At 34.5% G+C, this 27980-nt stretch overlaps 1 protein-coding gene across 3 annotated transcripts in view; it reads right to left on the reverse strand.

Annotated features, from left to right (window-relative positions):
- Nucleotides 1–27980, reverse strand: part of DIAPH3 (diaphanous related formin 3) — a 484563-nt gene that overhangs the window by 152085 nt on the left and 304498 nt on the right. For all 3 annotated transcript variants that reach the window (XM_070578871.1, XM_070578869.1, XM_070578872.1), the window contains 2 exons: nucleotides 20467–20630; nucleotides 1059–1194 (listed from right to left, as the gene is read on the reverse strand). In XM_070578871.1, coding sequence (XP_070434972.1) covers nucleotides 1059–1194; nucleotides 20467–20630 — 300 coding nt within the window. The remainder of the gene's footprint in view (nucleotides 1–1058; nucleotides 1195–20466; nucleotides 20631–27980) is intronic.

Here is a 27980-nt window from a genome sequence, read left to right on the forward strand (position 1 = left end):
CCCTGAGTTGTAAACTATGGTAATTTAGCAGTGAAGTTGATGGATTTTAATTAAAGCCTTCTGCAATCCTTAGTGACTTGGAGGTGGGAGAGCCAGAATTTTGAGGGGGTGAAAACCTAACTACAATTTACTTAATTCTTTTGCTTCTTGAAAATATACAGACATATCTCTATAGAACTGTACTTTTCTGTCTTTGTAAAAATTTTTTCCAAGAATTTTTTATTAAAATTTTTTTTAAATATACAACAGCAGAGAAAATGGTATAGTGAACACATCCTTTTCTCCACCCTTCCCTTCCAAGTACCCATCACCCAACTTTAGCAATTATTATTTAGAGCCAATCTTGTTTTATCTATACACCTGCCTACTTCCTAGTCACGCCAGACTATTTTGACTGAAATCCCAGACATCATGTCTTTTCATCTATAACATTTCAGTATCGCTTCCTAAAAGATACTTTAAAACATATTCACAACAACATTGTCATGTCTACAAAAAAAAAAGTATTCAAATTTTCAGACTGCTTTTTTTTGGCATTCTTTTTGGCATTTGTCTGGATTGGAATACACACATAACTTCCATTTATTGCAATTGATTGATATGTTTCTTGAATCTCTTTTAACCAACGTTTTCCCTCTATTACTTTTTTCCTCCCCTTAAGAGTATTTTGTTGAAGAAATCAGGTTACTTGTCTTTCAGAATTTCCCACAGTTTCCTGAAGTGGTTAATTTATTAATTGGCATAAATTATTACAGATTACTTATTGAAGCAGTAGTCAAAGAAATGTGAATACAGTGGAACTGCAACAGTAGGCTAGAGGACCCAAATCACCTACGACCATGTCAGAATGAAAACACTACTGGGATAGTAAACTAAAGGGGGGGAAGCTCATAAAAAAAAAAAAAGAAATTGTTCTACACGTTAACTATACAAATAACTGGTCATATCTTCCTTTTTTGCCCAAGTGTACTAAACTGCTAATAAAGTAACCAGTATATATCTTAAGTATACTGATATACTTAATACATAGTATAAAGAGCAAATTTGATAGTACTCACCAGTCTTCATTTCTAATAAGCGCTTTTTCTTTTGTTGGCGTTCAAGTCTTTCTTTCTCTGCCAATTCTTTGGCTATTCTGGCACGTTTTTCTCTTTCTTCTGCTTCTCTTTTTTTGACATTTTCCTTTATTGCTTGCTATTACAAATAAATTTTTAAAAACGATCAGTTTTAATCAGTGATTCCACAAAGAAAACGGAAAATTATTAAACTGTAGAACTGTGATTAAATATCTTTTAGATAATAGCTACTTCTTATATTAATACCACAGTCTTTTAAAAGATTAGCACATGAACCCTTGTTAAATTAGTTACCTGTTATGTTTAAAGCACCTTCATCTTAGTGGAATCAACTAAGAGAAGGCAGACAGAAACTAAAAATAAAAAAGCATTTAATTCACAAATCAAAACTGTTTTCCTATACATATTTCCAAAAGAGTGTCTAGCAAATGTATTAGTCTCCCATACCGCCTCCACTAAGCAAACTACTGAGTACAAGAAAGACAGTTGAAGACAGAAAGGAGCTAAAATTTTGTTAAATGACCAATTGTAATATAAAGTAGTCATTACAATTTCATACAGAGAGAACTGTCATAAGGATGACTAAAGAAATACTTGGCATTTCAAAACCAGGCCCTCTGACTGTTCATCAAAACCAATAATAACATGTGAACCATAAGATCTCAATAGATATGTGATTAGTTAATTTCTTGTGTTCTAAGTTTTATACAGATCAACAAATGCCTCTCACGTGGCATTAGTGGGAATTAGCAGGCAAACACGGATTTTTCTAAGTGCCAACAAACAGCATGGCATCGTGTTACAATCTCCTATGGAGACTATGGTATTCTCAGTACCAGTGAATCCAAACAGGTTATCTAACTGCTAGTTTATCACTAATAGGATTCAACAGAAAAGTGTATTATTAAACATCAACAAGTAGGTGGCTTATGTTATTTTGGGAGGAGCTTTAATTTCTTCTTTATTGTAATAGTCTTATTTTTTTTAACCCTAGAGATAATACAAGTTCTTCATTAGAAATCAAATAATAAAGTTTAATATTATTGACCAAAACAATGAAAGGAAAAGTACAAGGAAAAAAATGAGGAACAAAAAGCATAAAGTAGAAGGAGTATTATGTCATCCCTCCATCTGTTCATTCAATACGTACTTAGGGAGAGACTGAGCAGTAAATGATACTATTATAAGGACTTGAGAGAGAGACATATACATATAGCTCTAAAACAAATTTACATTCTGTGTGATAGGGTTGGGCAGGAGGCAAAGACAGACAATAAACAATAAAAAAAAGTTTGATATACTTCTACGAAAAAAAGATAAAACAGAGCGATGTGATAGAATGCCTGGGGAATTACTTAACATTAGGTGGTCAGATAAGGCCTTACTTGCTGAGCTGATTCAATCCGAATCTTGAATGTCAAGGAGCTAGCTAGGTGACAATCTGGGGGAAGAACAAACAGCAAAGGCTGTAGGTGGGTTTGAGAGAGGGGAAGGCGCCAGTATGCTGGTATAAAATGAGGTCAGGACATACGCTGAGGACAGATCACTTAGGAACTCCTAGGCCAAGATAGAGGGTTTGGATTTTATTTTAAGAGGACTGGGAAACAATTGGAGATTTTCAAGCAAAAGGTTGCAAGACTAAGCACTCTAAGACATAAGCGCTAATCAAGTACCTTTGTTCCAAACTATCTTTTCAAGGATATTGGTATAATGAGCAGTCTTGGAACATAGAAGTAGTGTCTCTTCTCAAGCAAATGGATTTGTTTACTGTCTAGTATGATAAACTGGGGCACAGGTTGGGGCCCTACCTCTTAAATAAGATTGGGTTCTCTCAGTTCAGGATTTCCCTACAGTAATACAAACCACTATGCATGTAGGTATTAACTGGCCCTCTTCATTGCCCTGTGGGAATTTGGGCTCGGGAATCTACCAAATTGTTTACTCTAGCTACTGCTATTGCTGTGAGTAGTAAACTGTTCTTTGTCTCTGATTGCACATTGTGTCCTCTGTCAACATCCATGAAACTAGCAGGCTAACAAGGTAAATTCTCATGATCTTCACAGTTCACGACCTATATTAGCACTAATTATTATTGCTAAGCTATGAAATAGCAGCTGTAACGATAGATTCTTCAATATGCAATCCCTCTAATCTTTGAAATGCATTCTTTATTCTGGCACAGAATGGTTAAGTACCTGTTCACTAGAATGAAAGTAGTAAGAGGTAGAGGCAAGATTTGAAAGCCAGCTACAGTCTATGTTTTTTCTACCATGTTGCTCCATATTATGGCAGTATATGTCAAATATCAGCCATAAGACAACAGCTGCTATAAAAATCAACATAAGCTAGGAAAGTAGGAGAAGGCAACATAAAAGTAGAAAATAAGTGGGATTTCAAAGATGAGTGTGTATATCAGTATGTGTGTGTGTGTGTGCATGCGCATCCATGTGTGTATGTATAAGGGAGATGGGGTAGGAAAAGTGGATTGTGGTAGAGAAAAGAATCAAACATTCAGGAATCAAAACTGTATTTCTTGCTTGAGGGAAATAAATAGGGGAAATCGCAACAGATAAAAAAATATATCACGTACCTTATTCAAAAAATTTATTAAAGTACAAAATTTTCTGATGTGAACTTTCTACATTAGTGACTAGATGCATTTCAATGAGAACGTGTAATAGACCACGTACTGCCAGATATAATGGCCACACCCTTTAAGTATTCCATTGGGTAATAAAAAGTCAAAACTACTTCCTAGGATCTATAAAAATAATGTTTACGTTTAAAAATAACGTCTGAAGTAGTTCTTAAAGCTATTTTGTTTTATGGAAAATGCACTATTGATTTTCATTTAAGAGTCTATCTCATTTAAAACATATCTTATTCTGACATTATAACTATTAGGAGAAGAACTTTAGCCGGAAAAATACCAACAGACAGCATAGAAATAGGTATTTAGTCTGAAACTAACATCCCAGTTCAAACAGTAATTTGAGATTTTCTTTCATTCTAAATGCTGAAAAGTAGAAGTAGCCTAAAACACAAAACCTGAACAGTTAGAGAACCACATGATTCTAGATAAAATTGCCTGTTACTTCAACTCTAAATTCGAAGCCAGAAAGGAAAATTAGGGGTGAGCCACACATAGAGACAGCTATAAGACATCTTTTTTTTAATCATCTTATTTTTGACATAGTTTTCTATTTAGTCAATAGGCAAATAAATTGCACTGTCACCAACTCCTTTCAGCTAAGCAATGCTGAAAGAAGTTCTTTGAGTGCTTGCAGGACTTCCCAGATACAGCCTAGCCCATGCTCTCGTCTGAGAGGTCGGTGGGCACAAGTCTACAGGAATGACTGCAGACAGGTTTAAAATTTCAGTCACATTTTTGACTGTTCATTTCAAAGACATAATCAATAAGTTACCTGAGTTCCTAAGGCTCACATGCTTTTTTGGTGACAGCAGATTCTAAAATATCTATATAAAAATATTAATAAATGTATGCATACAAAAATACATAGAGGGCCGGCCCGGTGGCACAGCGGTTAAGTGCACGCATTCTGCTTCGGCAGCCCGGGGTTCGCCAGTTCGGATCCCAGGTGCGGACATGGCACCGCTTGGCAAGCCATGCTGTGGTAGGCGTCCCACGTATAAAGTAGAGGAAGATGGGCATGGATGTTAGCTCAGGGCCAGTCTTCCTCAGAAAAAAGAGGAGGATTGACGGTAGTTAGCTCAGGGCTAATCTTCCTCAAAAAAAAAAAAAAAATACATAGAGACGTGTTAAATATATATGTGTGTGTGTATTCTGGAAGAAATTAAAATACATCAGCTCACAATTATTTCCCATCTCTAATTTATGTTTTATATATAACTAATGTAATAACAAGAACTTTGCCACAACTGGTTTAAATATACATTATAGCATTATACAACATATTTTCTCTCAGAGAAACCAAAATGACCAAATGCCAGTAAATTTAAATGTGTGCGTGTGTGTGCGTGTGTGTGTAAAATTTAGAAAAGTCTAGCAGAGTGTAATCCTTCGTAAATTGTGGCTATTATCATAAACATTACCTTTGAGTATTTTGAAAACAGCATCATCTTTATTATAAGCTTCTGTAACTTGCTATTTTTCACTCAACATTATGTTTCTAAGATTCATCCATATTTTTATGGATAAATTGCACTTCATTTTTGTTGCTTACAATGTTAAATTGTGTTTTATTATTTACACTATCAGCAGGATTTAAGTTGTTTCTAATTTTTGGCTATGATGAACAATGCAGATACAAACATCTTGTATCTGTCTCCCTGTGTATAAATGTTGTAAGGGTAAGTTGGTTCTTAAATCTATTTAGAAACTCTTGACAGTCACTCTTTAGGTAAAGAGAACAGAACATTTCAGAATGTAATTACAAGCAGTATGGATAAGTATTATTGATGCTTTTGTTTCTGTTCTAAAAATACATACACATAAGAGTGCTGGGTCCCATTGCGTGGGTTATGGTCAAAATAGTTTGAAACCCACTGCTCTCTAGGATATGAATGGAGTTGTTAAATAAAAGGAGAGGTTCATCTTCATCTTTACTAGACGATGTCAAAATGTTTCAGAGTGGTTGTGCCAGTGGACATCCCTACCATCTGTGTTTAATCATAGCCTACATACTCACCAAGACTGTTATCATCAGTCCTCTACCTGTTTGGTAGGTATATAATGGTATCATATCATGTTTTAAACTTGTATTTCTATGGTTACTAATTAGTTTAAGTAGCTTCTTACATGTTTATAAAACATTTGTATTTCCTACTCTGTGAAACGCCTGTTCATCTCTCTTACCCATTTTCCCATTAGGTTGTTAATCATTTTCTTAATGATTTATAGTTCTTTAAATATTCTGGAGACTAACCTTTTGTCAGTTTTATATGTTTTATAAATATATCCTGGATTTTAACTGTCACTTTATTTATGTTGTCTTTCAGTAAACAGAAGTTATTCAATTTACGTCAAAGTCTCTTTTCTCTTACTGCTGGACCTTTTATATCTTATTTAAGAAATCCTTCCCTAATTAAAAGACAGGGATATTCTCCTATATTTCCTTCTTAAAGTTTTAATGATGCTGCCTACATTTCAGTACGCACTTTATCTGGAATCAACATTTTGGAATGGTATGAGGTAGGAACTGAATTTACTTTTTTCATAAGGAAAATGAGTTGATTCATAACTATTTCACAACTAGTCTATCCTTTCCCTACTGAGCTGCAAAGCCACCTCTTCTGGATTTCAAGTGGTCATATATGAATTGATGTTTGGCGCTGTTTTAGTACAAGTTGAGTTTATCCCAGAAATGAAAGTCTAGTTTAATATTAAAACATCCATAAACATAGTTCAGCACATTGAGTTTCAATAGATTGAGAACATTCGATAAAAATCAACCCTTGTTCATATTTGGGACAATTTAACAAACTAGTTGAACATTCTAGCCCTAAGCAGGAAACTAGGAACAAAGGGAACTCTCTTAACCTAATAATGAGAATTTAACTACTAGCTAGTATACATGTATGATAAGGCAAGAAAGAAATGACTAAATAGATTATTAAGATTTTTGAAAAGCCCTATTAGGCTTTTGAAAAGAATTGCTCTGATTTTGTAGATTAACTTAGAGAGAATTGATATCTGTACAATATTGAGTCTCTATGACTGTGATGTGGTTCTCCATTGACTTGGGTCTTTTAATGTCTTTTCTGGACATGAATTTATCTTTTTGAACATTTGGTCATAATATATATTTTTAGCACTCAGTTTGGAATAATTATTTCGTTGAAATTTGGTAAAACTCCTCTATAAACTTTCTGGGCCAAGTATTTAACTTGTTGGAAGATTCAAAGTAGGTCATTAAATTAAAAATTAGTTATAGGCTTATCCAAGCTTTCTTAAATGAGTTTCAATACATAATTTTTTTCTAGGAAGTCATCTATTTCATCAACACTTCCAATTCTGGTCTACAAATTTTTACACTATTTGCTTCTCTTTTTTACTATCTTTTGTATTTGTAGTTATAGTCCTTGCTGTATTCTCAATATTATTTTTTTCTTTAGTAATCTTTTCAGAAATTTATCTAATTAACTTATCTTTATAAAAGAGCCACATTTAGGCTTCTAAAAATTCTTAAGTCATTTTTTCCTTCATTTATTCCTTTATTTCCCCTCCTATTTTCTCTAGGATTATATAACTTCTTAAGTCAGATACTTATCTTGTTAATTTTCAGTCTTTCTAATTTTTTAATATAAGTACTTAGGGTGTAAATTTCTTTATGCTAGTATTACTGTGTCCCGCAAATTCTGATGTGGAGTATTTTCAATATTCTTCAGGTCTAATTTTTTCCTATGATTTCTTCCTTGACAGATGAGAATTTTTTTAGAATTTTCAAATTAGAGGTTTTAAATATTCATCCTTTTTTAATTTCTAACTTCATGTTATTGTGGTCAATGAATGAAGCTGAAACTTAGAAATTTATCAGTTTCCTGGATTTCTTTCATGGCCTCTAGTACGTGATTAATTTGATAAGAGTTCCACTTGTAATTGGGAAGAATGTATATTCTTTAATTATTGAGCTGGATTTTATGTATATTAACCGAATCAAGTCTGTTAATTGAATTATTTAAAGCTCCCATGTCTTTAACAATATTTTTCTGCTTGACATCAATAAGTTAGAGAACTTTGTTGAAGTTTTGGAATATAATGCTAAATCTGTCAACTTATTTCTAGAGTTTATCAATTTTTACTTGTTTATTTTGGTGCTATGTTATTATGCACATTTTTTAATTGTATCTATCTGTTGAGTTAAACTTTTTATCATGGTGAAGTAATATTCCCTTAAGTTTGTTTTAACTGTTATTAAAATAGTTTTCCTCTTTCTTTTGATTAATATTTGTCTTGTATTTCATTACCTGTTTTGTTACTTCAAACTTTTCCATATCCTTGGGTTATAGGTATATTTCAAACAGCCCAAGGCTAGATTTTTTTTATCCAATCTTACAGTCTTTTAAATTTTTTGTGATTTATAAAATATTTGTTTCTACTACCTTACATTGTTCCTTCTATATTTTTTGCCTTTATCTATGCTCATTTTTTTCTTTGTATGTCTTTCTTGGTCCATTTCTCCCCCTATGGTTTAGGATCTATCCTTCTACTCGTTATCATTGTAATTTCATCACACAAACTAACAACTTAACAAGGCCTAACATTCACTCATATCTTTACCTCCCTTCCTCCCTTTTGAACAAAACAGAGAACAGAAAACACCTGAAATGCAAACATCTCTTCCAATTTATATAACAGTGCCGTCCAATAGTTAAGCTCTGTCTCCCCTTTTCTACAAAACAATCTACACAGTGTTTTATTGTATACTTTGTTTCTTTACATTTAGTTTCATGGTAGGTATGCTTGCTTGTCTTGCAAACATTTTTTTTGAAAGAAATAATTACTGCTTCATTAGATACATCCTTTAGAGCTGGGATCAGCAAACTACAATCCTTGGACTGGACGGTCATCTATTTTTGTAAGTAAAGTTTTATTGGAGCATAGCCACACCCATTCATTTACATCCCGTGTAAGGCTGCTTTTGCACTGGTACAGCAGAGCTCAGTAGCTGCAACAGAGACTATATGGTCCACAAATATTTACCATCTGGCCAGTTAAAAAGTTAGCTAATCCTTGCTTTAGAAGATCCTTTAACAGAGGGATGTTCATGGAAAACATTATCATTATCTGTCTAGGTGCAAATAGTTTAATTTTTGTCCTTCTTCTAAAAAGACCTCTTGCTGAGTATCCCAAATTGGAAGAAGAGTTTTTTTCCCTCAACATTTGAAGATACCTTTCTTCTGGCTTACATTTTGCTGACGAGAAGTCACCTTTACCCAACTGTAATTGCACTGGTGGTCCTATCTTTTCTCTTCGGCTGCTTTTAAGATTTTGCCTTTAGTGTTCTATAGTTTCACTACAACATTTTTTCAAGTAAATTTTATTTAATCTGGTTTGGTATAGCTTGTATTTCCTGTTCTGTGGAATCTTGATCTGGAAAATTCTCAGCCATCAGTTCGAATATTGTCTTGCTTTCATTCTTTTGAGTCTATCCTTCTGAGACTTAGATAATACAAGTAGTAGGTCTTCTCATTCTGTCCTCCATGTTTTTTTTTTCCCATTCATGATCTTTATTTTTTTTTAATTGCAGTAACATTAGATTCTAACATTATATAGCTTTCAGATTACATCATAATATATTTTGAATTCTGTGTAGATTACATCATGTTCACCACCCCAAAACTAATTATAGTCCATCCCCTCATATGTGAGCTTAATCACCCTTTTTGCCCTCCCCCCTCCTCCTTTCCTCTATGGTAACCACCAATCCAATCTCCGTTGCTATGTGTTTGTTTGTCGTTGTTTTTATCTTCTACTTATGAGTGAGATCATACGGTATTTGACTTTCACCCTCTGACTCATTTCACTTCTCATAATACCTTCAAGGTCCATCCATGTTGTCACAAATGGCAGGATTTCATCCTTTCTTATGGCTGAGTAGCATTCCATTGTGTATATATACCACATCTTCTTTATCCATCCATCCCTTCATGGGCACCTAGGTTGCTTCCAAGTCTTCGCTATTGTAAATAATGCTGCAATGAACATAGGGGTGCATATATCTTTACGCATTTGTGCTTTCAAGCTCTTTGGGATAAATAGTGAGCAGTGAGATGACTGGATCATATGGTAGATATATTTTTAATCTTCTGAGGATACTCCATACTGCTTTCCATAGTGGCTGCACCAGTTTACACTCCCACTAGCAGTGTACAAGAGTTCCTTAACAAGTCTTTTATACTTCTAATCATACCATCTCTCTGGATTGCATTCTGGAAAATTTCTTTAGATCTATTTTCAATTCACCATTTCTTTCTTCAGCTGAGTATAATCCGCTCTTTAGTCCATTTAATGTTTAATTTCGACCACCATGCTTCCACTTCCTTAAGTTCTGTTTGGTTCTTTTTCAAATCTGCTTGGGCATCTTTGGTAGTCTCCTGTTTCTCTCTCTTTAATCTCATCTGTTAATTCCTTTAACATTTCACATATTGTTATTCCATATCTGGAGTCTTGGGGGTTTCTATCTGTTGTTTTGGTTTTCTTCCCGATTATTTCACTACCCCAACCCCTTGTTTTTTTATGTGGTTGTTGACTGGGGTTAAGTGCTCTTATTTGATTAAACCTAATTTGCAAGAATCTTAAGGACCTAAATTGTAATGGCCACCTGCACAGAGCCTTGAATTTGCTTCTGTAAATAATCAGGGATCATTTCTAACCTAGATAAATTTAATTTGCTTTTGTCCTAGGCTCGTCTTTTTCAGTGTGCTCACCCTGCATTAAGCCCTGGTCTTGTTCTTGGCATCCCAGGGCAAGCCTAGCTTTCCCCTTTGTGTACCTACACTCAACACACAAGTCTCAGCTTTGTTCTTTTCTCTTTAACCCTTTTTGCCCTTGGAGACTCCCCTAACTTCTCACAACACAGCCATGTTTTAAAATAGTTTGTTGTATTGTGGTGGGATGAATCTTTAAGAGCCCCCACTACCATACTGTGATAAGCAAAGTCCTCAAAAGTGTGTTCTTGTAGATGACTGACCAACACTTAGATCTTTATTTCTTACGTGCTTTGTATAATGTGGCAGTTCTTATACACTATATATTTTTCTGGGTACCTTATACATGTGTGTTTTAGGATCCAAAGGTGAACAATTTAACATTGGACAGCCATATAAAATCAGTCCTGGGTAGGCACTCAAAAAAAGTTTGTTAAATTGACAATCAAGAATGTCTTCAAAATACAATATTTCACTACTTTCAGAAATTATTTTTTAAAAAATCGATCTGAGCTTATCACTGCATATTAGAAAGACAGTATAATGGTTAGAAGGAGGAAACCTGGAGTCATATTATCTTTGTTTGAATTTCCATCTGGCACTAAATAGCTGTGTGACTTGTATCTTTACAAGTCCTCTTCTGTGAAATGGGCAAAATAGTACCTACTTTATGAGAATGTTGTAAGAATTAAATGAATTTAATAAGGTAAATGGCTTACAGAAGTGCCTGGCACATAGTGAGCCCTATATAAATGTTAGTAATTATTAATATTACTTTCATTATTACTAATTTATAATATTATTCTCAGTATTACAATATCATTAGTCAAGTGCGTCACACAATTATTTATCCAGCAATGAATCAAGGAAGACCCATTTTCTAGTTTACATCAATTACATATGTGTCTATTATATTGGATGAGTGCCAATTATCATAGTTCCTATGAGAATCTAAGTGCCTTCCATTCAGAGATGTTGGAATGTGATTGTATATTGAGTTGACAGGAAGTACCATTAAAGCATGCATCCAACACAGCTTAGATTACTTGGCAGGGAAGGTATAGAGGTGAATTAAATATGGAAGGCAAGATGTAATCTTGACCACAAGTCTGGGTATTTACTTTTACAGATTTAATTTACATGTATACATAGAAACATTGATTTTAATAATTCTAAATCTAATATGCTTTATAAGATTTTATTCTAGAAACGAAAGTTAGCATCCTGTGTTTTTCTCCTCAAGTAGTGCTTGCACTTGAAATTAGACATTCCTGATAAATTAACTTAAAACATTGCCCAATCTTACAATTAATAGTTGTTTTGTTTTTTCCCCAAAAGCAAAATTTAAAAAGATCAATGTGCATATTACTCCTCTCCCAAAAAACCTTAAGAAATAGACTATATTCCAAATAGGCCTACTTGACAAATACATTAGTCTTATTTTATGCTCTAAGATAATATTGTAATAAAATATAAAAATGAGAGTATAAAACAGAAGTAGACTTCCATAGAGCCTGACTTTTTGATTGTACTTCATCTCTATTTCTGAGTCTTAGCCTATTTAAATAGTTTCATCTACCCAACTAAACATTTTTCAACATGTGATAATAGCCTGTATATTTTCGTAACTTAGAAAACTAGTGGAGATTTTGTTATATGGAAAAAAAAAAAGTTGAAAAGCTTATAAATGTCTTTTCAGTTTTATTTCTTTCAACATTAATGAATATTTAATGTATGTAAGCCAGGGGTCTCTTTAGTACAGTTTTCACTAAACTCGGAAATCTTTTCTTGTTGCCTAAAGTACTCAATTTTTGTCTCAAGTTGCCAAAATGAGATTAGACAAACTGAATTTAAATCTGCATGCTTTCCAGAGGGATGGGTGTTAGGTACCATGAAAACACAGACTAATTTCCTCAAAGTAAACCACCACGAAAGAGTCCAACACATCCCCACTAAATGCTTTGCTAGGAGTTCACCCAACCTTGAGAAGAGTCGATGCTCAACCACACTAAGGGACTGCTCTCTAGAAATTCCTGATGACTACATTTTCAGGAAGGAATGGAAAATATTTTAACTTAAAAACACTTAAAAATGCATCCTGTACATATTCCTTTACTGGAACACGAAAGAAAATAATATTTTTATGATTAATACTTGTCAAAAAAGTCTTTAAGAATATAAAACGTATGTGATCTACCTGTCAGTTTTCGATCAAGATTACTTTCTTTTATTACTAAATATAAAATTCCCCTCCAGGTGCAAAAAATAAACGATGGGCTATAACTACCTCATGGAAAAGAAGTTTATTCTTAGAAACCCCAATCTGCAAGGATTACACAGTAGATGCTTTAGAAAGGAATCCAGAATGACAGTAAAAATTAATCAAACTAATTTCTCTGGTATTACGAAATCCAATAAAAAAATGCTATCAAGGAGAACAGGAGAGCATGACATACTATACACTGGTACAAACAATTCATCCCCTTAACATTCAATATGAGGTGTTTTTAGTTGAACCATTTCTTAGTTATTAGTTGTTATTATTAGTTATTGTCAATTAGTTGAATTAGTTATGACCGTGAAACATATGAAAATGGAAAACTATCCTTTGAGAATGTCCCAAAGGATGTGCAGGGGCTGATGATTAAACTGTTTCAGGTTCAAGTCGCTCTTTATTGTAAAGTCAGACTCAGGTGAAACAACAAATTACTTACTAGCCCACCAAATATTAACATGGCTGACCCTTCATTAACTTTGCAATGAGTCTGTTTGCAACTCCTTCAAACATTTGGCAAAATTCTCAAATAAATGAGATATTTCAATCTATTCATCAACTTGTTTAATAAAGTATATAATGTTCATTTTTTTTTTTAAAGATTGGCAACAGTTGTTAGCTCAGGTGCCAATCTTCTTCTTTTTTTTTTCTGCTTTTTCTCCCCAAATCCCCCCAGTATATAGTTGTATATTCTAGTTGTGGGTCCTTCTAGTTCTGGCACGTGGGATGCTGCTTCAGCGTGGCCTGATGAGTGGTGCCATGTCTGCCCCCAGGATCCGAACCAGTGAAAACCCTGGTTGCCAAAGCAGAGTTTGCGGATTTAACCACTCGGCCATCGGGCTGGCCACAAAATGCTCATTTTTAAGGTTTTCCCAAAGCAGGACATGATTTTCCATTAATTTTCTTTCTCTCTCCCAATTGTGAAGCTAAATACGGACACAGCTTGGCCCACAATGACAGCCAGGAAGAACTGTGCTTAAAGGTAGGCTTAGTGATAGGGCAGCATTTTTTTGAGCTACTGCTAGTCATCTCTTCAAGGAAAACACCCAACTCAAACCTGACAAAATTCCACATGAACCTGATTATGTTTAAAACACAATATAAAGAGTAGCCTTTAGCTAATAGTGTCTTCTCTCTTTCTCTTGCTCAGAATGTGGAGAGACCAGTATATCCAATGTGCAAAGAATATGCCATTTTATTCATTTTTTGTTTGTGATATCCTAGTTTAGTGCTGCCTTTTGAATTACACAGGTTCATATACTTATTGCTATGTGTTTGTTATTTAGTTGATTTCTTTTCCCTCCATTATCAATCATTGATCTTATTATATTAGAATAATCCAGTCTTTACCTTTTGCTATATTATTTCAGTGAACAAACAAAATACTTAAAATGCAAAAGGGAAATATAAATCACCAGACATTTAATCACACAGAACCTGTCAGTCAAACGCATTTAGTATCCCACTGAGCAATGCATAGTAAGAATAAATCTTATCAGTAAAGAGAAAAATGAAGCCAATTAGTCTAGGTGTGTTTTTATTGTGAAAAGCCTAAAGAATAAAGATTAGAAGAACCTATCAGGATTAATTTTCAAGTTTGCAAACCCAAAATATTTAGCACCTAGAATTGATGTAATTCCTTAAAGAAAGAGATACTAAAGGATAAGAAGAAAACAAGATCCTATAGTTAGAATAGTTATGTTGCTCTAGGTTTCGAGCTTTTATCTCCAAGTATGATCTCAAAATAACAAGGGTGCCAGTGAAGATGATTTTCAAGTCATAAGCTCACCAAAATAAGCAAGGCTAGAAGATATTTCCTATTATAATTACATAAGCTGGCTCAACATCCAGCCATAGGACTTTTACAGGATTTTCTTTTCTCTGATAACATATGAGTCAATCTACAAGATATAAGAAACACACCAAAAATACTTAGCACCTTGGAATTTCTGTTGGTCACTGAGATGGTCTATATAGTAGCAATCAGAAATGACATTTAGAGTTGACAAGCATCAAATTTTTATAATTTAAATGGTTTGGCAAAATGAATTTTGTTCTGGCTGTCCTCTGTATGAAAAATATTTTACACTAAAAATATCCTTTCATTGGATGATTTCATTTTTGTTTGGTAAATCAGTACTTTAATAAATTGTATTTCATCAACACATGCAGGAAGATTAAATGACATAATTGATTTTATATTTATTCACTACACAGTGTATTTTAATTGCAGGAACCAAAATTCAACTTGAAGTCTGAAAATAGCTGAATGACAAATCCTTAAATGGATGAAACATAACTCTAACAAAATTGTAGAAATAATCTAAAGACACAACTATCAATGAAATATAGGTAGCTATTTATTTAGTTCAAAGTATTCTATAGGAAAGCATAAAATTAAAAAGGGATAAAATACTTAAAATATCAATCTTTTTATAACGAGATGGGAAAGGTGAAAGTTACTATACTTTTATTCTTTGTAGATAGCTAACTTGTTTTGAGGCTATAGGTACATTATGTCATTTGATCTTCAAAATGTAATCTTCCTAAGACACACATGCTGTTATTAATAGGAAACTGAGGCTCAGTAAGGTTAAATGACTCTCTAATGTCAGAGCCTGCACTCAACCACTGCTGTCTTCCCAACAGTGAGGCGGACAGCAAATCATCACTATTAAAAACAAACACACAAATAAAGAGAATGAAGCTTATTGCAGGCAGAATTCATAAACCACTTAAGGTTTGAAGAAATCAGACAAAATCCTTTCTCTTTGTCATCACATAGTTCAGATGGGAGGCAAATCTGTGGGAAATAAAGTTTAGGGAGGAACAGACTAGATTTTATGGATTAGAAAATAAAAACTTCAAAGTTCAGCACTTTCATATATATGTAAACCCAGTGTACAAAAAAAGAAAAAAAGAGACAATACAAGGCTCCCCACTTTCTGTGTGCACAACAGTAATCCCTTTTAAGGCAGATTGCTTTCTATTGCCCTTGAAATCCTAACCCTAAAGCAAGGTATCCAAATATGCAGTCTTAGAAACTACTTATAAAGGATGTCGAGTTCCTTTTCAGTACTTTAAAATCCCAACAGAAAATGCTCATGTGCTTAGAAAAAAGCTACACAAACCCCAAAGCCTGACTTCTTTAAGTGTAATCATATCAATTCTATATGGGAACATATGAAATTGTCAACTCAGAGGGTCTACACAGCAATTACGTATTTCCAATTAAAACAGAAAACATATTCTTAATAAGTATAATTTGGCAGAAAAATTGTTTTCAAACATGGTATCTAGAAGGGGACAAATAACAAAGGAGTGCAGAATGTGGAAGTACTTCTCTAAGATGAGATGTTAAGCAAAACAAACGAGGTGTCAGACGAAAGTTGCCTAAGGAGTTCGGAGTGTCGCTGCACTGTGCTAATAATTCTTGCTAAAGAAACAGAACAGCAAAAGAACTTTCAATGATCAGGATAAGAAATGAGATTGCTAAAGAAGAAACCATGTTAATTCAGGCTTTGGTGAGTAAAAGCAGTTTGAGCAAAATTCTCTAATATGAATATGAATGGGGAGCTGGACCAGGACAGACTATGTTTCAAGCCCACAGTGACCAAAGAGAGACACGAGAACTGGATTTAAACTCAAAGGACAAACATGGACATACTACAGCTGTTGAATAAGGTAAAGGGGGATAGGGAGGTCCTAGCAAGATTCAAGAAAAATTCCATAATGAGCTCAATTTATCCTCTAGAATTCTGCATATCTCTATGAAAAACAGGTACATTGACAATGGCGTGTAACAATGAATCTAAAACCAGCCACAAGTGGAAAACGATGATTATTGTTATACAACACTATAAGACTAAAGGCATGAGCTTCATCTGGTGAAGCTTGATGCCTGGTAGGCCACCAATTTACTCAGCCTGTAGTGTGAGGTCAAACATTTCCACCTAGTACCTCCAATTTGACCTTCAAGCTTTGTGCGAGTCCTATAGGAAATAAAAATCTATCATAGAGAGGTGCTGACTCTCTACCCCTTGCTTTAACCCTCACCCTGGCCACAAGCCTTTACATTAATAGGTCTCTAATTTTAAAGGAGAGCATTTTATGTTTGAAACAGAACCAGATCTGCAAACATTCTTCTATCTTGAGCCCATCAATGTAAATAGAAAGTTATTCTACCAAGGAGTAAGGAAATAAAGTAGGTCTTGTGCTGATCTCCTCTAAGTTACCAAAAACATTCTTAAAAAATTACATTTTGACTTTTCTTAAAAACTCTCCGGGCAGCAGTGTACTTGAAAATGTTTAAAAAAAAAAAAAAAAAAAAAGGACAGGTTTTGTAGTCAGGCAAGCCTCCATTCAAATCCTCACCCCTATCAATTCTGAAGTGACTCTGCAAAGGCAGTGAGTTTCCCAACCCCGCAGCCACCTTATGGGTACCATTCTGTACCTCACAAAAACTCTGTGAAGACTAAGTGAGATGACACATGTAAAGCATCGAGTAAAGGGTCTCAGCAACTCAATCAGTGGCAACTGGTTTTGGTTTTGTCCTGTTGAAGATGGTGATAAAAATAAAGCTAAATAAAATTACAGTGTAAACGTAATCTCTGTTTCTTGGAAGTTGATCATAGTTCCAAATAGAAACCATCCCCAACAAGCATACTTTCTAGATTGTTAAAACAACAACAAATTAATTCCCAGTTGAGAATCCCTAACTAGAAAAGGGGTGAGTTAAATTGCCGTTACAACGAACAGCTGTTCCTCAGAGGAGGCTACAAGATCATGAAACTTTTCCCTCTTGGCCTACATGGCTTGAGGCAGCAGACTGAACAGATGTTCCTTCTTTAGTTATTGGAAAAAGGCTCTCAGAGAGAGACAGAGAGAAGGAAAAAAAAAAAAAAAAAAGAACCTGAACAGTTATATCTATGCAAATTAGTTGTGAGATCCTAGTAACACTAGTGAGAGATTGTATAAGTTAGTCAAAGGTATAGTAAACGGCTTTGAATAAAAGTGAGCCACTCTTTAACTGCTTAAGTTTAAATTCTAGGGCAATCCTAAAACACAAATATTTTTAGATAAATTATGCACAAACTAAATTACTATTAAAAATAAAAGTAGCCACATTTTTTATTTTGGGGGAGTTAAGTTTCAAGTTAGTCCTGTTAGTCCTATTAATCGTAATTCCTACATTTAATAGGCATTAATACAGTTCAGCCACATATGGCACAGACTCTGGAGCCAGACTCCCTGGGTTAGAATCTCAGTTCAGCCACTTGCCAGCTGTGTAACAATGGACAAGTCACAATTTCTGTAAGCCTCAGTTTCCTCATCTGTAAAACAGGAATAACCATAGTACACATACCACATCTGGTGGTGGTTGTAAGGATTAAATGAATGAATGCAGCACTTGGCCCTTGGTTGGCAGCATCTGTGTTAGAGAATGTCACTCATTGTAGATGGGAACATCTGTTACTAGATAAAGTGAAGTCTGGGCAGAGATCAGAAGGCTAAGCACAATAATTCACCCAGGCAAAATATGGAAGGAGTGCTCCAGGCATAGGGAACAGCAAGTAGAGTGGCCTGAACTTGAGAGAAAACATTCCATGGAAAACTGCCATAGTGGGGGGCAGGTGTAGAATGAAGACAGTGGTTCCAGCTCCTTACATGTGAGACAAAATGGACCTCCAATTTACAGTAAAATTTGCTGCTCATTCATGACCAGGAATCATGAATGCCAGTGCACGAAGTAACAAGGTAAATATATTTTAACAGTATTTCTTAAAAAGAAAATACGTATTTTTGCCTATTGTATTAATGTGGCTTTCCAGAACAGACCTTCGACACATTAAAGTTTCCTATCTATCACTAATATTTTCATACTGACTCACTGAAGTTAACCTGGTTTCCAGAGTTGAATAGTATGGAATTAAATAGCAAACTAAGAGGTGAACGAAAATTGTTCACCATAAATCACGTATTTAGCATCAACTACCTAGCTTAGCCCAAGGCCCAGATTTACAAAGACACCTTTATCAGGCAGGGTATTCCAAGGGCTTATAGGCGATCTCCTGAGATCCAGTCAAGGGCCAGTACTTTCTTTGAAATGTTCAGGATTTCAGTACCTCAGGCCCATGGAGTTAACTTTTTACCACATAACAATCTATCAAGCAACTACCACATGACACGAGCTGTGATAAATACTTAATACATATTATCTCATTTAATACTTAAACACTCTTATGAGAAAGGACTTAACATCCCCTTTAACAAATATGGAAACTGAGGCTCAGGAAGGTTAAATAGTTTTTATAGTCACATAACTAGTGTGGAATACATACTTAGATGGCAAAGTCTTTGCTACTTCCACGAAGCCATGTTGCCTCATAAAACATTATAAAAATTAAAATATATTATACGTCACACATATAGGTACACAATAAATGTATTTAATAATCAAATTCATTTCTGGTAGTGAAAAAATAATTTAAAGAATCACTTTGAATTTGTGGAGGAAATCACCAGAGCTGTGAGTAAATGTGTATTAATTGCAGACTAGCTTCCCTTCAAAATATTCAGTTTTGGGGGCCAGCCCCCTGGCTGAGTGGTTAAGTTTGTGAGCTCTGCTTCAGCAGCCCAGGATTTCACCAGTTCAGATCCTGGGCGCGGACCTATCACTGCTCATCAAGCCATGCTGAGGTGGCGTCCCACATAGCACAACTAGAAGGACCTACAACTAGAATATACAACTACATACTGTGCGGCTTTGGGCAGAAGAAGAAAAAACAAAAAGATTAGCCACAGATGTTAGCTCAGGTGCCAATCTTAAGAAAAAAAAAATACTGAGTTTTTATTAAAAGGTTATCTAATCATAACCAAGAGATTGTAACCAAATCCAATAAATTCAGCAAGAAAAGTTTTCCTGAGAGTTAAAAGAACGAGCTCTAAATTCAACCTTCCTTTTCTTTATACTTCAGAACTTTTAATCCCCACAAACATTCGCTGAAATACAGAAATGACTTACCCATCTATTAAGAATAACATTACTTTTCGTTGTAGAAATGTATCGCTGGTTTCCCTAGGGAGGTAACAATACTTTCTCACTTTAATACATGTGTGGTTTTCCCCCCATCTAATCAGCTAATACTTTTCAAAAGATCTTTTTAATGCCTAAATGAAAGGATTCCACATCAAAGACCTGACCTCCCTATTAAAGTATCTAAAGGAAACCCTAGGAATATAAAATCCATTCAAAGGCAAATCGCAGGTAGCTTATTGTACAATGCATTAAGAAAAGACAAGGGAAAAAAAGCTTCATAAGAGCTACACGGAATTTGGTAAAATTATACCACAAAAATACAAATTGATCTTAAGTATAAAGAAACAAATTCATAGCCAAAAACGTATTATAAAAGTGCTCTCTAATCAACCAGGAGGGGAGTCTTTATGAAAAACTTCAGAATTTGTCACTTTTTCAATCAAAATTTCAGATTATAGCTTAATGTTGAGAAGGCCAAAAAAGAGAACAAACCACACATTTTTCAATAGATTTAAAATCCGAAATTTTTAAGCTAACTTTCAACATCAGAAAAGGTAGGTTTTACTATAGACAACAGGAGTGGAATGAAGTAATGAAATAAAATAATAGATGAGATAGTGTAGATATACATACTATATTAAAAACATATTAAATTTTTAACATACCATGACTGTGGTTCTGAAATTATTCAAGTCAGTCAAAAAGTCTTCCACGGACACCTTCTTCACATCAATGGCATAGTATTGCATTATACTCTGGTATAACTTTTCCATGTTTTCATGTAACTTTGAAAGTTTCTCATATTGTTCTTTTGCACTGATCACAAAGCTGTACATCATAGTTAAGGTACTCTGAAATTTACAAAGTAATGTCTTAGGGGGAAAAAAATCTTTAAGACCAATGTTTCAGTTTAATTTTAGCCACTATTATACATCTCCGAGATGCCAAAATTACCTCTCATAGTTAACCATTCTTAAAAATTCAATCTATACTGTACAGCGATGAAAATCTTAAATTTGATTTCTAATTAACTCTGGCAAAATTATCAGAAAAATTAAATATTTATATATTTAAAATTTTTCGTTTAGCATTGACGTCAAGGAAATTTTTCTTCCTATTTGCCTACCTATATTACTCAGATGATGCAATACGATTTAAAACTCTAGTTCAGTAGTTGCAATCACGATGAAACTGAAACCAGTAACAGTCATAAGCATAGCAGTTGAACCAGACAACCTGGGGTCAATTTCTAGCTCCTACACTTGGTAGTGTCATGCCTGTGGGCAAATGCCTTCACCTCCCTGGTACCACAATTTCCTCACCTATAAAATGGGAATAATAATACTATCACTATCTCATAGGGCTGTGGTGAGGACCGAGTGAGTTAATATGTGCAAAGTTCTTAGAAAAACGAATGGCATTTAGTAGTACATATAAATACTTGGTATTATTATTGCCTACTTATTCATTTTAAGCTTTAAGGTTCTAAAAGCAATCAAAAATAAATTTAAGAGTTACATTAAAAACTTCTTATATCATGTAAGTAAATTCATGTTTTAAAATTTCTCCTTGGGAAAATTGGTACATAATTTCTTCTAGGCATTACACAATTTAAAATAATGATAACACAGACACGGACATACAGAAATGTTTTTCTCTGATTTATGAAAACTTAGTTCAAACACACTGAGACTGAGAAGACTCACTGTGTGAATGTGGTGGTGGCATTAGAACCCATTTTCCAGACAAACTATAGAATTTCCTCTGTGGTATGACTGCTGATGCAGTCGGCTATAAAATCAACACACCACATTCTGAAAAGATGACTCTGTTAGAGCATCAGTCATAATTGTCTATGGCTCCTCTAAATTGGGACATATAAAGAAATGAAACATGCAGAATTAAACTTACTGAAGTCATCTTATTTTCTCTAATGCAAAAGGATGAAAAGACATTAGCAAAATAACAAACCAAAAATGGAATGTTTACATCTAAAAAGAAAAATTCTCCACCATTTAAAAAACACATGTTTCCTCTGGTCAGAGCATTCCCCAGCGGAGGATGAAATAAGGAGACTTATCCAGGCCCTTTTGAGAAAAAGAACGGAAGACGGAAAACGAAAGCAGCAGAACGGCTGCCAGATAGATGGCGACCCCAGGGGGCAAAGATGAATCGTAATAATTAGAACCCAACGTGCCCACAAGGAATCAAGGCATCACAGTCTACCACAACTCACCTGTAACCCATGTCCACAGCCAGTTCAGATTATCTATTGCCCTTCTATGCCTGTTTTTCTTTATACTATAAAAAGCTATAAAAATAGTATTTTAGAACAGAGACGACTAGAATGTAGAGAGTCTGGATTCTAGTGCAAGAGCTGTTTTTTTTTTTTAACGACCTTGAGAAAATGGATAGATCTTTCTGTGCCTCAGTTTATTTTCATCTGAATAGCAAAATGCCTCTTCATAACTTCTAGAATCTAGATCATACAGTAACAATGGTTGATGCATTTATATGTGGTATCATTTTTTAATTCTTGGATGAAAAACAAAAGATTTTGCATAATTAGTCAAATCACAAGAAACTACAGCAATATAGTCACATGGGACAGGGGTCTATATACTTTGTCTTGTGAAATAATCCATATTCATGAAATGTTGTAGGTAAAGTGAATTTATGTAAAAAAAAATCACATTTGAAATGCATTCAGAAACTATCATTGAATGGAACACATGATGATTCATTTGTATTGTGAAATAAGCATCCCTTCGTTTACCTTGTAACTTCAGAAATCAACACTGGTTTACTTATTCAATCTATACACTCTCACCTAAAATTATTTATGTCCCAGATAGAGACTATATCTACAAGGATTATTTATGCATCTTTAACTCTTGTCTAAAAGAGAAATTGTTTTCTGCCTTTGCTTGGTCAAACCTATCATTCAAGACTTCGTTCCATTCTTCCTCTTCCACAAAGCCTTCTTCTCTAATCTCTACAGCTATGAGTGATCATTTGTTCCACTGCATATGTAGTATTTGTAGTAAGGAAGTCGTGAGTTTTCCCTTCTAGTCCAATTCCCTGGTAGTGTTTTGTCCTTCAGCAGCCTCTTTTCTGGGGGAGGGTGGTCACCTCTGACTGTCAGCTCCTTCTCCAGATGCTGTATTCCACCTTCTTAGCTGTATTAAGTCTAATCATCTGCAACTACATTGGTGCCAATTACTTATTTCACCCTAGAGTCATCATTCTTAAACTTTGGTGGGGAGGGTAACAGGCCTCCTCAAAGGTCTGACGAAAGGTATGGAACTTCTATTCATAAAATTGCACATGTAGGCCTACACACACACACACACACACACACACACAATTTGGATGTAATGTTGAGAGCTAAGAGAATCGCTGAAAAAGCAATTATCCTGGATAATAGGGTAAGGACACTACTTTGATGGGTGTTTCTAATTGCATGCTTCTACAGCTACTCCTTGTCTGCCCTTTCCACTGCTTGTAAGGCTTTGAGTTCTAATAATAGGCAACTCATAAATACTTGTAATTTTATTCTAATTCTTGGGAATATCCCCACTCTCAAGAATCAGTTTGGTAAATAGGTTAAAATAAAGCTGTAAGTATTATTCTAAAACATTTTTTAAATTTTCAGGTACGAATGAAAAGTTCAGGTAAGAATCAAATGAAATAGAAATATGCTTGGGCATAGTTAATAAAACAGTACTGTTTTTTTCTTTTTTGAGGAAGATTAGCCCTGAGCTAACATCTGCTGCCAATCCTTCTCTTTTTGCTGAGGAAGACTGGCCCTGAGATAACATCCATGCCCACCTTCCTCTACTTTATATGTGGGATGCCTGCCACCGCATGGCTTGCCAAGCAGTGCCATGTCCACAACTGGGATGTGAACCAGCAAATCCTGGGCCGCCGAAGCAGACTGTGCACACTTAACAGCTGCACCACCAGGCTGGCCCCAAAAGAGTACAATTCTATTAAAAGATGTGGTGGGAAGAAGACCAAGAGCCAAAACCATGGAAATTACATGGTCTTGTTCTAACAGCTAGAGAGCTTTATAAGTTAATTTTTCTTATCATTGTTGTCTATAAAACAATTTGCTCCCAAAGGAAATGAAATGGAGCTTTGAATAACTGGAATCCCTCAGAAGAATGGCAAAATTGTGACTGAACTGAAACAATTTTAGAAATAGCCAAATTAATTCTCAGAATTTTAAAATGATTGTCTGATAGGATGGAATAAATGGTTACATTAATGAGCACTCTACATCATTATTGATGGGCTACTCCCTCATTAAGGGATGGTGAAACATTCAGACAAAAAAATCATCATGATCCAAAAGACAAAACAAACGTAGTCGTTCTTGTGCCAATTATTAAACTCCAGCTAAAAGTAATGCTCATGTCAGTAGTAGTAAGGCTTTATTTTTGGCTTAGCATCAAGCCCTATACTTGCAAAGAGCTTTAGAGAAACAGGTGAGCTACTCAACAAAATAAACATTTGATAAAATTTATTACAAAAATATTGATGTATATACAATTACTTGATGTTTTTATGAAATATATTTTCTTTTCCTTTACCAGGACTAGGCCAAATTCTCATAAATTTCTATTTGAACCACTCTAGTCCTCCCACTTGAAAGGTATATGACAACCAGATCTGTGTTCACACACACTGAACCACAAATATTTAGTGTTGGTCAACTAAATAACAAGACTAAGATTTGGGATTCAACTCCTGGTCAGCAAGTATTGCTCATTCCCAAACTACCCAGCACAAATATCTTCCACATTTATTCTCATGCTTTGCCCTCATTATTGCACTTCCTCCATCAAGGATGTCTACTACTTCCAATAACACATCTTACAAGGACCAGCTTCAATCAGTCCTACATGTCTAATACCTTTTATAGATCTTCTTAAGTACCCAGGATCCAGCCAGCCAGGCAGCTAATCTATAAGTATTCACTGAACCCTGTCATACTTCCCTTTTCTAGGCACCAGGGAAAACAGCAGCTAACAAGAAAAGCAAAGTCCCTGCTTTCATGCAACATTCATTCTAGAGTATGCTGACAGATAACAAAGAAGTAAAAGAGGGAGATATTCAGATAGTAAAAAGCGTGATGAAGAAAATGAAAGCTTGTGATGTTATATAGCAATAGATGCTAACTTACGTTGGGTAGTCAGGGAAGTCCTGGCCAAGAAGGTGACAGTGACTGAAACAACTGAGGTCTGACTCTAAAGCAGCAGTGAGCACTAAGTTGTGTAGCACCCTCTGTGAGTGTGGTAAGACTTCAGGGAAGGAAAACATCACTATAGACTTGATCCATAGAAGAAGAGAAGCAGGATAGTTTAACTTGAGTCTTAAAAGCTTGTTAAGAATGGGTTAAATGAAGACAGGCAAGAGAGAAAGAAGAAGAAAGGGAGGAGAGAGAAGTCTAATTCAAGAAAATAAAAATCTGTTCTTACACATCACTCAATTACCCAACTTCCCACTCTTGAAAATGGACTGTGGACTACACAATTTACATTTCACCCACTCCACTCTTCTGTTACTTCCTAACCCCAGTTGAATTAAATAAAAATGTATTGAATTCCTTTACGTGAAAAATGCTGTGCTTTATGTAACGTGGACTATAGACATAAGTAAGATTTAAGTCTTTCTCTCAAGGAATTTATTGGGATGAGTTTAGCATCTAGGGAGTAGTAATTTCAGAAGTGCCTAAAATATCTCCATATAGCGGAACAACAAAAAGAAAGAGTGAAAACAAAGTGGGATTGTAATGAAGAAAGTTAAAGACTTTAATATGGGAAAGAGTCAAGGAACTTGTCATTTAAGTTGCAATAAACACAAAAATACATAAATGTCTAGCGAGATGATTTTTTCTAAGAGCCTCAGGAGAGGTGGCAGAAAGAGAAGAAAATAGAATGATAAACTCTTGTGCAAGGAGAATTTCAAGGGTGATGCTCTAGACTCTATCTGTTATTTTCCTTAAAATAAGAAATAGTCCAGAATTTAAAGGTCAAAAGAAAAGAACAGGTCCTGGATAACACAAATCCTGGCATTTTCTTAATTTTCTCACTGATGAAAATTTAATAAGTATGTATACCTCACATGTAATAGTTTGCATATAACAATATTAGTGACCCTACCATGAATTCTTGTTACACATTTTTTCAAGCAAACATTTACACTGGAACTATTCAAATCTAATTATATTTCTAACCAGACTTAGCAATTGGAAAGTAACATACTTATTACTAGAAAGTCAATGTGATATGTATGAAATAATTGCGCATGCCCTTTAAAGGATGTACTGGATTCACAGTATTTTACATTAAGGAGGGAATGTAGAGGAAGAATGTGCACTGGAAGAATAAAAATTTACTATAATTGAATGTTAATAGTGAAATTTCATATTAAAACAAAATCGTATCATTATAATTTAACCCAATTCAATTAACAGATTATTTAATAGTTCACTACATCATGATTGTTTAAATATCTACTTGTAAAAATACATCCTTAAGAACTTAGATAATACACATATTCTTTCAGAATTGGCTGATGAACCAAATGTTTGATATGTGCTTCAACTAATAAACACCAAAACTTAAAACATAAACAGAGCTTGAGCATTAATAACCCAAACTTTAAATACATTTTTATTCATTGTGCAGTTTAGTTTCCAAATTCTTCCATTTTCTAAGATCTAAGAACCTCACAATTTGTCATTTTAATAAGATCTGTATAAATGTATTTAATATTCAAAATCTGACTTGTTGTCAGTCCTAATTAAAGTAAACAAAGCTTTGCAATGAACGAATTTAATTACTTCAAAACTAGTATGTCTAACAAAGATGAAAAGCAAGCGAGTGCAATCTAATCTCAGCAAAGAATATTTATGATTATAAGCTTTGTCAATAGCAAAGTGCACCAACTGTTCATATATCTGACTTCCAAGAGATACATGAATGCTAATCAGTTCATTAGAGGCTTCTAGGTTGTGATATTTAGCAACAGGATGTAGCTGCTTTCTTGTCCATGGAGTATAATTGTACTCAGAATGAAAAATTGTTTCCAACAAAGCATCATCCTTCCTGTTTCTGATTTCCTCCTGGTTGCTTTTTATGAGTTGCATACCTTTCAAGAAGCCGACATCATTCAGCTTCTTGTGTCATACGAATACAAGTATAGATAGGTCGTGAGACTGTCTGCTGAGCAGAATTCTACAACCTTTACTCTAAGCTCAGGAATGTATCTTAGGATATATGTTCCAGAAACCTAAGCTTCATAATTAACACACTCACAATGTATTACCAAAAACCTTATGCAAGCAAAATCTTTTCTAAAGTGTTTTCTATCTGTAGGGAACAATAATAAGTACTTTGATTAAAACTACTTAATGATTAAAATAAACTGTCATGAATATTTTAACAAGATAAAATGATTGAGGGGAAAAAAGCAAAGGATGATAAAACTGATGTCACTCTGCAATGACCAATTTAGTTTTAGAAAGCGTACTTTGTCAAATGAGAAGGTGGTACAAAAATATATTTTTGATGGATAAACAGACTCCATCTTTAGTTTTAAAAAAAACAACCATCTCCAGTGTAGTGATAAAGGCGTCCAGCCTAATAGAAGAAGAAACTGGAAGGGCAGGAAAGATAGGAAAGGAAACAAACACATTAGCCTGAATTGATTGTTGCTGGAGTGCATTTTTATAATATTTCCCAAAAGAGACAGTGAAGAAAGCTAAAATTGAACTAATTCACAATTAAGCTGAAAGCATATGCAATAAAATCTATGACAAGCCAAATAATAATTTTGTGATTCACCAAATCTCAGGGGAGAAGAGATAGAGGAAAAGTAGTTATTTTCTTTCAACTATCCCAGTTTAAAATAAAATATTAGGAGTATCTATAAGAGCTCATTTTAGAAGTGGGTTATACTGGTTATGGAATTCTGAAATCCATATGGGATCTTAATAACTCACAGTAGTAATACTTTATCATAACAGAAAAGATAGCAGTCTCTAATTTCACGGAATGGTTTGCCAAGTAACTCAACATCAGTTTCAGAAAATAAAATGAAGTTTATGACTTCAATTACTCATTAGAGACTAAGCCACAAAGATAGTGAAACCAAAGATAATTGAATTCAA

Source organism: Equus przewalskii, chromosome 16 (assembly GCF_037783145.1).
Source record: "Equus przewalskii isolate Varuska chromosome 16, EquPr2, whole genome shotgun sequence".
Classification (NCBI taxonomy): Eukaryota; Metazoa; Chordata; class Mammalia; order Perissodactyla; family Equidae; genus Equus; species Equus przewalskii.